Here is a 16,843-nt window from a genome sequence, read left to right on the forward strand (position 1 = left end):
GAGATCCAAGCCTGCTGCCGCTAGGACACCTGGACACGGCCGCCCGAAGAACACTTTTTGAGTTCTGATTCATTCACAGGCTTTTTTTTTAAATGTCCTTACCCACCGTGAGTGCTGCTTCCTGACTGCTCTTTTTCTTTTGTGCAGGTGACAGCAGCGAGCACCCCCTGTTCTGTGTTGAATATTCCCCTTACTGCTCCGTCTTTGCTTTCTCCCCCGTTCGGCAGCCCAATTCCAATTACTGCTGCCTCCTCCTGCCACTCGTGCCACCTGCCACCCCGGCGGCCCAGGCCCCCTCCCCCCATCTACCTCCGGGGCCCATTCCCTCTTTCATGAGCCCCTCTTCCTTGTCCCCGGGGCCCGTGCCCGAGTCCCCCGCCACCCTGTGCTACTTCCCCGTCTCCAGCCCCACCCCGGTGGAGACCCCTGTGCTGTGCCTGCCCGGCCCCAGGAGGCCCAGTAAAATTTACCTGGTGTGGTAAGTCGCCCTAGGCCAGGCACACAGCACAGCAGCGGCAGGGAGAGGGAGAACGCGAAGCTTCCAGAAGCCAGGTGGACGGGAGGAGGGCAGGGGGGCCGGAGGGAGAGGTCACACGACCAACCCAGGGCGGTGAGGTGTGCAGGGGAGCAGGAAGACCAGACACCCGCTGCCCCTTCTCCCGACCTCCTCCCTCACAGCGCCCCAGGAGTGAGCGACCAATAAAATCCCGTCATCTCGCGAGACTCCTTGGATTTCTTCACTCCCGCGTGGGGCCCTTCCGCGTTCCCCGGAAGCCAGGGGCCACGTGACCGGGCGCAAGGCGACGACGCGCAGGTCCCTGCGGTGGGGCGCGGTGGGCAGGGGGCAGGTGCTTCCTGGAGCTCAGGCTGGAACTGGAAACCCCTTGAGAACCGCGCTGAGAGGGGACAAATTAAAGGGCTCAGTCACTGTTTACATTCCCTTTCCTGCCTACTTATTAGGCCCCACATCTCCCCAAATCAAAAATCCCACCTCCTGGGCTCCAAAATAAAACATATTTATGGTCCATAATTAAGCTTTAATTAAGATCTCCTCTGGGAATGTGAGACGACGCACGTTTCCAGCACACCCAAAGCGGCGAATAGGCGCGGCCTGTTATTTGTGACTGTTCGGAGAGCTGCCTGTTACACCAAGGCAGCACCACGAACGCTTCCCACGGTCTAAAGGAAGCAATACTGTTTTTAAAGAAGACAGCTCTTAGAATCTTGGCACCTCCTAGTCAACGGTGGGGAGGGGGGAAATGTCAAGGTTTAGGAATTGTAATTTTCTCTCTTTCTTTTCGACGTTGTCTCTCAAGAACCGTGTCTGTGTATGGCAAGTGACGTCAAGACCTGACGGATGATCAGGCACATGGAAGGAACCTGGACCATTATCTGGCCTTGGTTCTCAGTCAGCAGGGCCTTGTATAAATATGAGATGACTACCTTTTCCCCCCTCTTTCCTGGTCAAATTAAGAACTACTCCGTCAACAATGACCATGTCCCAGCATCATGAAGAGAACTAGGGCAGACATGTTTGATCTAAATAGCTATTGGGTTTCTTTTCTACCGGAGCCATCACCTTGCTCAGATAACTACAAGAGGGTATGGTGTAAAGCAAACCAAAGTCTCCCCCAAATTCACTGGCAGACTTCAGGGTGTTGAGTCATGGTAATGAGACTCCTGAACACAATTCTCTCCCTCCTCTGGAAAGCAAGGGGTCTTTCTGTCCTCCTCCCTGAAGAGTGTAAATGTATAAATATAACCTGCGTCCTTCTGCTGGTTAATGTATGTCCCATGCCACAGGGAGGACCATCCTGGAAAAGCCCCAGAGGTCTGAAGTTTGGTCCGATTTGGTCACCGTTAAGGGAATTAGGAACCGCAATCAAGGCCCATACAAGCTATGCCCCTTAGGTTGCCTCATTTGTGACTGCAATTTCAGGTGGTGAAAAACAAATATTTTGTTAAGAATTTGCTTTTCATAGACTCTGAAGGTATCACAAGGAAGAAGTCAATGGTACAGCTAAATTGGATTACAATCTTTAAGGTCATGACCAAAATGTCTTACTCATCTTTGTGAATTATTACATAGCAAAGGCACATGGGTATTTGTTGAACAGATTATAATAGAAAGGGAGTTGCTGTTTGCCTTTTGGATTTTATAGAAGATTGAGGGAGGGAGTAGCAAGAAGTACACAGCAGCGAAAGCTGCTGAATAGATTATTCTCAACCGATGAAACCTACATAACAAGTTTCTGGTCCAGTCCAGTTCTCTCATGGGAGTGACTTCAGATTCCCAATTAGTCGTAGTAATAGTAGTAGTAATAGTAAACTGCTTATGGCAGAAGCTACAGCTACCATTTAGAGCAACTAATAAACACCAGACACTGAGTGAGGCCATTTATGTACATTACTGCTAAACTTGGCAATAATTCAGCAAGGTAGGAATATTCCCATTTCACAGTTGTAAATACTGAGCTTCAAATTGCCCGGAGTCAGAGGCTCCTGCCCACACTACCAGCTTCACCGCCAGACCTAGTAAAGCAATTTCCAGGTTTTCAGCTTTAAGACTTTCGTTTGCTGAAAACTCAGAGACAAGGTGGTAATTTTTGAAAATCATTTAAAAAATCTGGTGCTTTGAAGAAAGATTTTTTTTTTGTAAACAAGAAGACAAAATAACCTATTATCTAAAGTCATCTTGGATGTTTAGCACGAGAAAAAGTTTGTTCTACTTTTGGAATCCCCTATAGTAGCTGGGTAGCTGAACGCATCTTCGGGAGCCCTACAAATCCCACTAAGCGATGACTGTTTGTCCTCCAGGAGACAAGGCAACACAGGCTGGCTGAGACAGGGTCCTCATGCTTAAGGAGCTTACCAACCAGTAGGAGAAAGAAGATGCGTACCTCAGGCAATGTTAGAATATGTAAATGCTAAAGGTCCTAGAAATCCTGAAAGTTCTGGTCAAAGCAGAGTCAGAGCGGAGTCAGGGGGGAAAAAACTGGAAACAGACCTAGGAAGAACTGCTGGTTAGTTCAGGTTAGGAAAGAAAGGTCCTTGGGGAGGAGAATCACACCCCTGTGATCTGTGGGCGTGTGTGAGGGCGTGGAGAGGGCTAGGGGCAGTGCAAGTTTCTGCTGCCCCGGGATGTGAAGGAAATGTGAATATTCTGATGGGATCCCTGCTGGAAATCAAAGCACAATCCTTATGCCTTGGGACCTTTGGGCTGGAGCCCTAAGCCTGCTCCTTCCCTGGTCCCCTGTCTGCTCAGTCAGAATCCTGTCACCTCCTGCCCTGTCATCAGATCAAAGGCGGGAGGCAGTTGTCGATGGCTGGGAACTGGGAGAGATGAAGCCCTAGGGCACAAGGGAGAAACCCTTGGTACTGAGAAAGTGTCTCCCTTACCTCTTCCATGCAGGGTCCGGTACTGTAAAAGCCCCTCCCACCCTCCTCAAGGTTGGGGAAACTGTGTCTCATCACTACCCTCCACTCTCTGAAGAACAGATCCTCAGTTTCTGGAGAACTCTCTTCTCTCCCTTCTGGTCACCTCTCCCAGGCTCCACCAACTTGCCCTACATGAGCCTTCACCACTGGCAGCCTCCTTTCTAGCACGTCCCCCAATAGAACATGGTCCTCTCTCTCTTGGGGGGCACAGAACCGAGTGCCTTCCCCTCCTGGGGCTCATCAGAAGAAGCAGGGTGTACCTAATCATTGTATTAAACTCAGCTTCATGAGCCGCCATGGAGAACTTTCATTCATTTCCTGAATCTGGACAAAAACTATTCACGCAACCACAACTGATACTTGGGAACATAAATCCAGTTGTCTTCACGGGCCAAGAACGGCTGCTCTCTCGCACACAAGTCAAGGGCCTTCCCAGTTTTACCCACGTTGCCTGCTGGCCATGGTCATTTGTGAAATTTCTGAACTGTCCAAGAGGGGATGAGCCAAGCAAATTCTCTTGGAAAGATTTAGTTCAGATAGTCACAATTTAACTGCCTTGTAAACCTAAGACCTTGCAGAGGGGCATGGAAAATACTGGAACTCTTGCCCCAAACTCCACGTGCACTGATGCTTCTTATGCGTGGAAGGAATGTGAGATTATTCAAACCAATTAGCAACCTGGTTCAAAACGGGAATTTTTAAAAAATACTCACTGGGACCTCAACCCACATTAGCATCCCAGCTACCATCTTCCTGTGAGTTTATCATCCCAGCACAGTGGTGCATAGCACATAGCAAAGAAAACAGGTATACTTAGCCCGGATGCCTGGAACCTTTCTGGAAGGCCATGTGAACTGCTAATAAACCACTTGAGGATATACAGAAACAAAATAGGCTGTGATTCAACCTTGGAAGTGCAGTTGGGGAGAAGGCTTTTGTGCGTCCCAACTGCAGATGGTTCTTGACAATGTTACCAACATGCCCAACCCAACATCTATGAACGGGAAACTAGACACTTCTTAGCGAAAGGACACACTCCCTTATAGACTCTGCATTGCAGGTGTCACAGGTACTCATTCATGGTGATAACGACTTTGCAAATTAGGTATTATTATTTCATTTACTAGGTGGGGAAACTGAGGCTTCAAGAGGTGAAGTGATCTTCCCGAGCTCACACAGCTCCAAGGTCCCAGAGCCAGGTTCCAAATCCAGTTCTTCTCTGACCACCTGGGCCCAGTCTTAACTGCCTTCCCCACTGCTGGGCCCTTTAAGCATTCTTTTTTTTTTTTTTTTTTAAAGATTTTATTTATTTCAGAGAGAGAGATCACAAGTAGACAGAGAGGCAGACAGAGAGAGAAGGGGAAGCAGTCTCCCTGCTGAGCAGAGAGCCCGATGTGGGGCTCGATCCCAGGACCCTGGGACCATGACCTGAGCCGAAGGCAGAGGCTTTAACCCACTGAGCCACCCAGGCGCCCCTCCTTTGAGCATTCTTTATGCAGAAGCTGTTTTCCTGTTAAAAAAAAAATTAATTATTGAAAAGCTTTTACACCTTTCAGCAGCCCAGGCATCACAGATTTTATCAAGGAAGAGGAGGCCAAACCTGGGGAGACTGACAGTCAGCCCAGAAATGCAGAACCCAAGAGTGCCGGGGGACAGAAGCAGACTGAAGGCACAGACCCTCAGGGGACCAGGTAAGGACTCGTGGCTCATGCATCTTGGTCCTTGGAGAGAACTGACTTGAACTGTTACCTGGTGAATTCTGTATGGTTTTTAGACACGTGTGCTTTTATGTGGAGGAGAGTGTACCTTAAAATGAAATGCTTAAAAGGTTTCGAAAGCAAACCATTAGTTCTAGTTCCTTCTTCAAGAGGAAGAAGGCAAAAAAAAAAAAAAAAAAAGGAAGAAGGCTGCCAGGAAAAGGTAGAGAAGGTAGATAGTTTGTTTTTATTCCTTCTCCCATTTATTCCATTAAGCGTGATTGTGCATAGTTTTAAGTGGAGGGCAACCATTTGGCTTCTGGAAAGGGCATCTGGGTGGCAGGTGGTGGGGTTGAGGTGGGGAACGAGGGGTGGAGAAGCAGTGTGAAACTCTGGGGATATCTCACCTGGCCCAGGAGGGATGGATGGGTGTCTGCGGGTGGCAGGCTGCTCACGTCCCACAGGGATCTTCTCACCTCTGACCCAGGGTTTCAGGATCTCAGTGTGTAAGAAAAAACATCAAAATAAATATATGCTTTATTTCCAAACACTGGTGCATACCCCCTCTTTCAGTCCTGAGCTTCCTAAGCCATGCTGCTCCACTGACCACATTACCCTCCCCTGTGGTGGCAGAAGACATAGGACCCAAGGAGTCTCCATGGGACTCAAAGAAAGTGACACTGGACAGCCAACCTTGCCGTGGACCTAGTCTTCCCCTTGGAGAAACCATTGAGCATCCCACTTCACCATGCAATGAATGCAGTCGGCTGTATTTTGACATGTGATCTATGCTTTGGTGGACACCTGTAAATATAGGACACGGTAGTGGCTTGGATGGCTTGGAAGTAGGGTCAATGAGAGCATATGTGAATCGATAGCAACCGGAGTCACAGGCTCCTAGTGATCTAACACCTCCTGTTGAGAAGAGAAAACCTGTCTTTTAATTCCTCCAAGGTCGTCTTTCTCCTAGCCTTGGAGCCAAGGGCTGATCAAGCAGACACTCTGGATTATAGTTCCCTTGTCTAAAATTCAAGATAATAAAATCTACTTCACTATACTGCTGTAATAACTAAAGGAAATAATGTATTGATCAGCTCTAGTGGGCACAAATTATTATTAGTTTCTCTCCTGTCATCTCCCCAGTGACCTTAGTAAATCCCTGAATATTATCTGAAAGATGAGGTTCCCCATGCATAGAACATTTCTGAACCCATGAGGTTTCCATCCAGTCTTCCGCCTGTACCCAGAAGACATCTTCTGTTATCCTGAAATTCACTGAGAATTTGTCCCAATTTTCTGGTATATATTCAGTTTTCTCTTACATAAGGATCAGGGCTCCTTGTCTTCCCCCAATTTTTTCCTCGCTAGTCTCTAATTTTTTCTCTCACATGCTAAAGTGGTTTGCATAAACTGGAGTAGGAGCCAGAGGTTTGAATTGTATCGGGGAGAGATTTGAAGCAAATGTGACAAAGAGGTAATATATAGAAAGCTCTTACAAATCAATAAGAAAAAACATGGGTCCCTAATAGAAAAATGGGAAGAGGCATAGCAGATAATTTCACAATAACCTAATAAACATTTGGACAAAAAAAAAAAAAAACCCAAAAACCAAAACAAGTTGAATCTCACTAAGTAATACATGGGAATTTGCACGAGAGCAATTTGGCCTCCCAAATTGGCTAAAGGTTTTATTTATTTATTTATTTATTTATTTTTAAAGATTTTATTTATTTATTTGAGAGAGAGAGAGACAGTGAGAGAGAGCATGAGCGAGGAGAAGGTCAGAGAGCGAAGCAGACTCCCCCATGGAGCTGGGAGCCTGATGTGGGACTCGATCCCGGGACTCCGGGATCACGCCCTGAGCCGAAGGCAGTCGTCCAACCGAGCCACCCAGGCGTCCCGTGGCTAAAGTTTTTAAAATAATACTCAATACTGGTAGTGAAATGAGTAGCATTTCCTGGGCACTGTTGTGTCAGATGCTGTGCCAAGCTCTTGGCATGCATCGCTGGTGACACAGCTATGAGAGATGGGTTCATATCCTACCTGTAGGGTAATTACAAACCGGAATTACGCAACATCTGTGAAGTCTTTAGAAGGGTCAAATCTTTGATGTAGCAATTCCACGCCTGCAAATCTGGTCTAATGAGACACACAGTGGAAGTTGTATGGGCAAGGACATTTATCTTGGGGTAATTTGTAACGGAAAAAACCATGAAACAACTTACATACCCAGGAATAGGAGAAGAGTTAAATTATGATACATTTATGTAATGTATCTTAACCTGTACTTAATATCCTGTTCTCAAAGAATAATAGAATTTAATGGCAGGAGATCATGCTCACAATAAAAAGTTTAGGGAAAGAAAGCAGGACATAAAGTTGGATGTACCCAAATATTCCAATCTTGGTTTTTTGAAGAGGTAAGGCTAGATAAGAGAGCTCGGAGTTGTAAATTCAGTGCCATCAGGGAACAGACAGATGTGGCAGGAGAAACACATAACCAGGGCTGCAGGGCCTGAGGTAAACCAGAACATACAGCCTCCACGTAAAAGTGGTTGCCTTAGTGTTCAAAGGTTGAGCCAAAGCCCTACATAGGATGAAAATAACCCGGGGGTCTTGAATTGGCAATCCACCCCTGAGTCCCTGAACAGGAGCAATGGCTATCTGAGTTTTGGACTATGGGTGATTTTGTTTTCTTCATCTTCTGAAACTTCCAATATTTCTTCAAATGAAGAGCGACTACTTGTATAACCAGAGGAAAAAGTTCAAAGCCTATGGCTCTTGGAATGTAGGAAAACTACTGGCTGGTCAAGCACATAAAGAAGTTTAGATCGGACAGAGCCTGAGGGCAGACAGGGGCCTTTTCTGGCTTCATCTTGTTGCCTCTAGAACATTCCGTCACACCTTGTTGAACTCCCAGATGTGGGAGGCACCCTCCCTTCTAAGTTGAAGTCCACACAGGGTCCCAGATGCATTCGACAGAATCTGTAGGGTCTGGTCTATGAATAGTACATCCCAGCATACCGAAGGGGGTATTTCGTCCGAGCCCCAGAGCTATGAGATCTGCTCCCTCTCAGGTAGACATAAGAAATCAGATTAAAATAGAGTAAATATACAATGGTGCCACCTGCCACCTTTAGGGGAAACACGTCAGGGAAGGGTGATTGGACCTTTCAAGAGAAGGCGGTGGTGGGGGCAAAGAGGGTGAAGATGCGTTCCTGGGCTGTGCTGGGACCCACAGGCATCGTCCTACTGTGTTCTGAAGCCAGTGTCCCTGGGTGGCACCCCCATAGCTTCCTTGAAACAACTGTGGTTCCCGCTGAGTGTCCAGTTTCCCGTTTCAGAAGCTGCCCTAATGGCTCATTTTGCATTGGTATCTCCTGAAGTCCAGATTAAACTGGCTCAGGGCAGAGGGGCTGCTGCCTGTTCAGGGACAGACCAGAAGATTTGGGTCCCAGCACTGGTGAGCTGATCTCCAAGGCCCTTCATCAAATTCAAAATGAAAAGGAATCAACCAGAGCCTGTGTTTCCAAATCTCCTGTTATCACTTTTTCCACCCGCCCTAAACTATCCAGAGAATTCAGTGGGTCACACAAAAGCATGTGTCCCTCAGACCACGATCCAAACCAGCTCCACTCCTGTACCAGATGCTCAGAGCTCCCTGGTATTGCTGATTCATCTCTTACTGGGGTTTCGAAAACCCACGAGGGGCCCGATAGGAGAGCTTAACTGATTTCTGGAAGAGCTGATGAGTAAAAATGCGCACCGCGTCGCTGAGTGTCCCATGCAGTTAACAATAAAAGAGGCTTACAGAGTATTAGGACGTTAGAAGCCGGTGCTCCCCGGGAGGCCCTCAATTAAAGTGAGTCAGTATTGACTTGGCCCTTGGCTCGGCCAGATGCTCTGAGGATTTGCAAATCAAATCCTTGCCTGAGCTAGTACCGACACAGGCCTTCCCAAGCTGGTGGAGTCCTGTCCCCTCTGTAGGGTGAGTGGCTTTAGAAGCTGAACAACAAGGACAGCAGTGCCTCCTTAGATGCTGCAGGACGTCATGAGGGGACCCAGGCAGGAAGGCCGACGCCAGGAGGGAACAGAGAGAAAACAAAGAGAAATGGAATCAGAGAAGTACTTACAGTGTCCTGTCCGCATCAAGAGGGTAAAAAACCGTGAACAGCACACACATCATCACAATGAATTAAATGGATTCTCATTTTCATGAGGAAATGGAAAGGCCACCCAGTTTCTTAAGGGGGACTCAGGGTAGGGACTGAGAACACCATAGCGTCAGGCAGGCTTGAGTTCAAGTGATTGCACCATCATTTACTAGAAATACGATCTCCAGGAGGCGAGGGGACCTCCCGAAGCCTTGGTGCCCTTGATTATAGTGTGGTGTGATTGTGGTACCTGTTTCATAGGGTTGTGAGGCCCAAATGTGTGTATGTAATGCAGTTAGTATAGTGCCTGGCCCATTCCATACACACCCGCAGTAAGTACTGCTTAATCATTATTTTTATAAGGCAGGTTTTGACCACGTGACTTCACCGCTAGAAATTCCTACTCATTTGGGCTCTTTGCCTCCTCCTTCCTGTACATCTCTCAATACTTTAGAATCAGGGGGTAGGGGGAAGAATTCTCTCATACCTAGAGGTTACAGATCGACTGGGGGCTAATGACAAAGAAAAGGTAATGATCTCATGAGAGAGTTATAATTTTTATCACACCAAGCAGTAAATATAACCAAAATCATCAGGGTAACTGGACACCAGCTTCTAGAGCCTCCCCCCCCCCATCTGCCAAGGTAGATTATATTTTCCTTAAGATTTTGCAAAGCTGTGTGTGAAGCAGGAGTGTCATAAATGTACGCTGAATGAAACCAGATGAGGAGGCACTGGTGGTTTTCATGGAGGGCTGGTTTTCCTTCTCCATAAATACTGGAATGAAAACCATCATTCGAGAGACTTCCCCATTACCAGCCCTGGCTGACCTGGACTGGACAGTCTTCCCAAAAGCTTCCACAGAAACAATCTGTATCCTCAGGGTCACCCCGTCTCCCCAGAACCAGCCTAAGCTTCACAAATGTACAAAAGGAGCAGTAAAAGGAAGCTAATTCTACTGTTGTCCTTTTGTACATCCAGTCATTTTAACCAAGCCTATTTTCTCCTCTAGGCTTCTTTGTTGACTTGAGGGATTCTCAGTGTTGCTGTTAAAGGTCTTTCATCCATGAGCACCCATAGTAAAACGACAAACTTGTCTTTTCTACATGCAGATCCAGTAGTTCAACAAGAGGGCCCAATGTGGACAAGTGACCCTAAGCTGAAGAGGCCAACTCGAGAGAGAAGAAACTTCGTCTCATCCTCACAGCTAATGACCATGACTGAGAATACCCCTGAGAGAGCCAAAAAAGGAGACCCAAGTGCTCTTTCCCAGAATGAGCTATATCCAGGCCTACGTCAGGCCTTCCAAGGAACAAACAGTCCTCAAATGTTGAGTGAGTCCTTGGGGCCACCACTCATAACCACCAACCCGGGAGGACCAAGAAGGGCACCATTTAGGTTCAGAGACGAAGATTTTTATTCCATTTTATCATTAAACCCTGGAGGAGACGGTGCTGACACTGAGGAAGAGACTCTTGTCGAGGAAGAACTTTTGTTGGCTGGTATGCACCCAACTCGTTCTCCTCCCAATCACAAGAGAAGTCGATTTCTTGGGATATCGGCCACTCAGACCAAAAATAAAAATTTTGAAGAAAACCCTGAAAATTGGAGAGCTAATTCTGTAAGAAGAAATGAGTCCAGTTATGGCTCCTTAAGAATAAGCAATGCAATGGAGCCGGTGACTGAGCCGCCGCCTCTTGGGCCAAGAGTGTTTCAAGACCCTGAGCTACCTCCTGGAGGATCTCCTCAAGAGAATGACAGTGGTGACAGTAAACATGAGAACAGCGCCTTTCCTTCATGGGACACCAAATCTAGTCTGGATGGTGACCTCAGTGCTGAAAATGTATTTAGAGATTGTATTTCAATGGAAGACAGGTCTGGTACCCATGATTATGAAAGAGATTGGCATGCCTATCTAAACAGCTCTAGTAATTCTCTTGACTATTTTCTTTCTGGTAGATCAACAGCTCCAAGATCACCAGCGAGTTCATCTTACAACACTCCTGGATCATTAATGCATTCTGCTACGAGAGGAGATACTCCAGTAGACTCGTCAATGTCATCTACCTTCGTTCAGAGTGCAGACTCAGAGGGAAACTCAAGGTTTAGTGTTCGTCGACCACTGTCCCCTATTAGAAATAGGAATCTGTTTGTCAGTGCTGAAAACCATAGTTATTTTCCAGTAAACAGTGCACATGAATTTGACGTCCGGGGAGAAGAAGATGTTACTTTAACAAGCCCATCACAGGGGGCTCCATTATACACAGAAGACCTCTCATTAAATTCTCAAAGCAACTTGTCCTTGGTGGAGTCTTCCAGCTCCTCTCCATCAAGAATGAACATACAAGGCCATTTGCATGTGCCTGGGTCCCTGCAAGAAAACATACCCTTTACTTTCTTTGCAGTCTCTGATTCCCCAAATCAAAATGATAATGGAAACGGACTGGCAGTCTCTGCTTTCACAGATGAAAAGGAAGCCATTACGATAAAGGCAGACCCAGAGAAACTCAAGAAATTACAGGAAAGGTGAGGAATTTTCATAATTGGATGTACACACTTTTTTTCAAATTCTGTGTTTCCCAGGTAGAAATAACCAGTGCCTTCATTAGAGCGTCATGGGAATTTTAAACTCATAGACAGGCCATTCTTTGGCATTTTAATGTGGCTTATATCAAGGAAATTGTCTATTTTGCTATGAGGAAATGTTTGGTCTTCTAGCTCAATCTCTTCAGTATTCCTGAAGTGTTTTTTCCTTGAATACTGTTACTGTAACTTTAAGGAAGGCAAGTTTGCTAGAGGTAAGGGGTTTTGAACTGCTGTGTAGAGCTAACGTTTCTCACCAGCCATTAGGAACCAGGATTTTTTTTTTTTCCATTTTGACAGTTTTCATTTCAAGTCACATAGAGGATTACTTTACTCTTGCATCTTCTCAATTGTTTCTTCCTTTTATTTGCCCTTTTCCTTTCCTACTTGGCGAGATTTGGCTTTTTGTTCAAGGATCTTTTCTTTTTTTTTTTTTGACAGAGATCACAAGTAGGCAGAGAGGCAGAGAGAGAGAGAGGGAGAAGCAGGCACCCTGCTGAGCAGAGAGCCTGACGCAGGACTTGATCCTGGGATCCGGGGTCATGACCCGAGCCGAAGGCAGAGGCTTAACCCACTGAGCCACCCAGGCGCCCCTGGTTCAAGGATCTTTTAGCGGTCTTTGTCCAGTTTTAGACTAGGGATAACCACATTGCGAGGGGGAATGCCCCTTGCATTCGGTTGAGCCGAACGGTTGAGCCGTTCGCCTTCTCTCGCTGCACTCGTTCAATGTAGATGACATACTTCTTCCTGTAAACCTGGACGACCTTGCCAAACTGCTGACCTTTGCAGTGTCCTCACACAACCTGCACTTCATCATCCTTTCGGATGGGCATGGACCGAACGTTGTATTTCTGTCTTAGCTCTTTGGAAAGAGGGGAAGACATGATCTTCCTGCGAATGTGGGAAGGTGCATCGAAATGCCATTTCTGGTTCTAGCTCCAGTCAGAAGTCACAAAGGGATCAAACTTCATTGTGGCCCCAGGCACTTCAGCGATGGCCGCAGGAGGGAAGAGATCCACATGTTATTTCCGGTTCTGTAAGTTCAGGAACCAGGATTTTTTTTTTTTTTTAAGATTTTATTTATTTATTTGACAGAGAGAAATCACAAGTAGATGGAGAGGCAGGCAGAGAGAGAGAGGGAAGCGGGCTCCCTGCGGAGCAGAGAGCCCGATGCGGGACTCGATCTCAGGACCCTGAGATCATGACCTGAGCCGAAGGCAGCGGCTTAACCCACCGAGCCACCCAGGCGGCCCAGGAACCAGGATTTTTTATAAAAAAAGGTTGCTATCTCCCCAGAGAGTGAACCACTCTGTACTTGAAGTTCACCAGCTCTGTCTCATGGGACATTGCACAAATCCAACCAACAGCTCTAGAATTTGAATCTTTCCAACCAAAAGTCTGGTTCCAGCTAGTTACCATGGTTACCTGGGTTCTCTGCAGGGTTGCACTGGGGTAACCCTGCTTCCATTTCCTGTGTTCTTTCTCATGCATGGGAGAGACAGAAGGTCTTTTTTATGGATTACTCTTATCTTTGATCTTCACTGTCTTGTAAGATGATTTGGGGAGATTTCACAGCTACGAAATTTGATACCTTTTAAAGCCATCATTAAATATCATGTCAGGATTCGGCCGTTTCCTTTATGACAGGTGTCACCACACCCTAATGTTGGCTTACTGATCTGGAAATGGCTTCTTTGAATGCAAGCCTTCTTTGTGTGTGTTAGTACAGCTCATTTGGGCCATTAATTATCCAACTGATACTCATTTGCATGTGGGAAAATTCCATGGCAGTGAATGAGAGTGTAGGAAGATAAGACAGGTCACAGGATGGAGCCCTTCTACTCCTCTAGGTCTGTTATCCAGCTACAGAAATGAGTAATTTTCCTGTTGGCGGGACCTTTGCTTTTCTGTATTATGGACGCCACCAGCACACTGACCCATGGTTAAGGGCCAAAAAGCCTCACACACACCCATCTACACCTCCCCAGAAATACACCTTCAGACCCACTTGTCAGAGGAGTCTAGGCTTCTACCAACCCCAAGTGATGTCTTTGGACTCAAAATGATTTCTTTGAAAACGGCATCCAAGTCTCGGTGTGGCAATGCATTAAACAGCTATGACTTGTGTACTTGATCAGACACCTTCTTTTTTTTCCTGTATATAATAAACCTTGTGCTTTTCTTATTATCACAAAAATGTTCATTTTAGGAAATAGGAAAATAAAAACTTCAAAGAAAAATCACCTGTAATCCTATAATCCAGAGATAAGTACTACAAAAAAACTTCGCTTCCTGTCTCTTATCTTTGCATATAAATGAAATTCTTAGTACACTTTGGCTCATATTTTATAATATGCCTCATGTTTAATATTTCAAGCTCATTTCTCAATGCCACTTATACTCTTAAAAAATTTCCCCTTGGTTAGTTACTTTAATGCGTACAAATAATTAAGGAATTCAAAATAAAACAAAACCCAAATATCCTGGTGCCTGCCTTCCAGCTAACAGAAATTTACTTGAACTCCTCAGCCCCTCACCCACCCTATCTCATCTTCCTCCCTCATCTACACCCTCCCAACCCCTTCTGCCCCCGACAGGAAACCATTCTTACATTGCATTTATCATTCCTTTGCTTTCAATTTTTAAAAAAGTTTTAATTTGTTTACTTTAAGTAATCTGTACATTCAATGCGGGGTTCGAACTCACAACCCTAAACAATATTTTGTGCACATTTTTTAATTCTGTAGAAATGCATTACTTCTGAACCCTATAGACATGGAATATCTATTCCCCTGTGACTTGCATTTCCTGGAGGATTGTTAGCGAGAGGCATCCTTGTTGATATTTTTGGCTTTACTCTGTTCGTGTTCACGACACAAGGTATTCCGTTACCTGAATATCCCACAATTTGGCTGTTTTCCTGTTGATGGGCATTGGGGTTCTCTATTGTTTTCTGCAAACAGGGCCACATAAATGTTCTTGCAAAATGTCTCCTGGTGCCCATGGGAAGAATTCTCTGGGATATTTATCTAGGGGTGGAACTGCTGAGCTAGAGGTTAGCACACCTTTCCCATCGTAAATAACGGCTGTGGGGCACCTGGGTGGCTCAGTGGGTTGAAGCCTTTGCCTTCAGCTCAGGTCATGATCCCAGGGTCCTGGGCCCCACATCAAGTTCTCGGCTCAGCAGGGAGCCTGTTTCCCTGGCTCTCTCTCTACCTGCCTCTCTGCCTACTTGTGATCTGTCTGTCAAAAAAATAAATGAAATCTTAAAAAAAAAAAAATATGGCCGCTTACTGTCTCACTAGCAATGTCTTATCATTGTGCTTCCTTGCCAGTCCTTACATTGATTGACTTTTCAAAATGTTGCCTCACTAATGGGAATAAAATGATATTGTGGCTTTAATTTACATTGAATCTCATTGACTGTTAATGAGGTTAGGCATTTTATGTGCTCTTTTAAATGTCAAATGACCATTTGTGTTCCTCTTCTGCAAAATACTTATATTTTGTGCCCATTTTTCCTTTAGACTATTTCTCTTTTATTTTAGGAATCCCTTTTATGTTCTGGCCACTGCTCTAATCCTTTAACAGTCATGTGTTGAAAATATCTTTTCCCAATTTGTAGCTTGTCTTTTCTTTCTTGATGTCTTTTAATGACAATGAATTCTTAATTTTCATGAAGCAAATGGACCCATCTTCTTTATGGATTGCGATTTGTAACTTCTGGTCTTGATGAAGAAATCCTTTTGCAACCTGCGGTCATTATGAGATGCTTCCTATTTTCTTCTAAAATCTCTACAGTTTTGGGATACTTGGGTGGCTCAGTCATTAAGTGTCTGCCTTCAGCTCAGGTCATGATCTTAGGGTCCTGGGGTCAAGCCCCCATTGGGCTCTCTGCTCAGCAGGAAGCCTGCTTCTCCCTCTCCCAATCCCCTTGCTTGCATTCCCTCTCTCACTGTCTCTCTCTGTATATCAAATAAATAAATAAAATTAAAAAAAATAAAATATCTACAGTTTAACTCTGCACATTTAGCACTTAGTGTGAAATGGATTTTGGACTTCTATATGAAGTGAGGTTTAATATGCAGTGTGAGGTATGCTTCATGAATGTCCAGCTGTTGCAGGATCTTTCTGGGCTAAACTGAAGAGCCACGTCTGTCATATAATGGAACTATGAATGTCCGAGGCTGTTTCAGAGCTCTCTATTCTGGCCTGTTGTTTCTTTTTGTTTTTTGTTTTTTTTCCCCATAATCCAATACCACAGCATCCTAATATCTGTAACTTTTATAAATTTTGGTAACCAGTGGCGCAAAGCCTCCCTCCCCATTTTTGTTCCTTCAGAGTCCTTGACTATATACCTTTCAAAGTCAGCCTGTTGGGATTTTCATTGAAACTGCATTGAATCTACAGATTATTCTGGGGAGAACTGACATCTTGGAGATATTGAGTCTTTGAAAAATATGGTATAGCTCTTCTTTTGTTTGTGCCCATAATGGAAAACTATAATTCTGTTTCTTTTCAGTGACTTCCCTTTCCTGTGGGGAGGAAAGTCTCTGAAGAAACTGAGCACATATGTCTGTCTCCAGAACAATGCCCATTTCTTCCTCTTCTTTGATTTCAGTCTCTAGCCAGTTTCCTTTTCTTGACCAGACAGCCCCTAGTCCATGAGGATGCTAAAGAACAAGTCTTAGGCTTCTTAGAGCCTCCCTACATGAACATCAACTGGCTAGTCTTCACTCATCATTTATTGGACAAAAACGTACTTGCTTCCATTTTCCCAATTCCATCTGCATCAGATTCCAGCAGCTTACATTCTGGAATGTCGGCATAATTTCTTGGCCAAGTGTTGTGCTTTAGTGAGTTCATGTCCAGGTTCACTGATTCATCATCATCCCAACCAACATCTATTGAGCGATCTCCGTCTACAAATGCTTCGCCAGACACTAGATGCACTCGTGGTCTGCAGAACAG

The 16,843-nt window shown here is 45.4% G+C and overlaps 1 protein-coding gene and 1 pseudogene across 1 annotated transcript in view; one reads left to right on the top strand and one right to left on the bottom strand.

Annotated features, from left to right (window-relative positions):
- Positions 1-16,843, top strand: part of MARCHF10 (membrane associated ring-CH-type finger 10) — a 76,867-nt gene that overhangs the window by 38,648 nt on the left and 21,376 nt on the right. Inside the window, exons 4-5 of the mRNA XM_044250370.1 lie at positions 4,995-5,129; positions 10,402-11,815. Coding sequence (XP_044106305.1) covers positions 4,995-5,129; positions 10,402-11,815 — 1,549 coding nt within the window. The remainder of the gene's footprint in view (positions 1-4,994; positions 5,130-10,401; positions 11,816-16,843) is intronic.
- LOC122907563 lies at positions 11,945-12,843 on the bottom strand (annotated as a pseudogene).

The sequence above is a fragment of the Neovison vison genome, chromosome 5 (genome assembly GCF_020171115.1).
Source record: "Neovison vison isolate M4711 chromosome 5, ASM_NN_V1, whole genome shotgun sequence".
NCBI lineage: Eukaryota > Metazoa > Chordata > Mammalia > Carnivora > Mustelidae > Neogale > Neogale vison.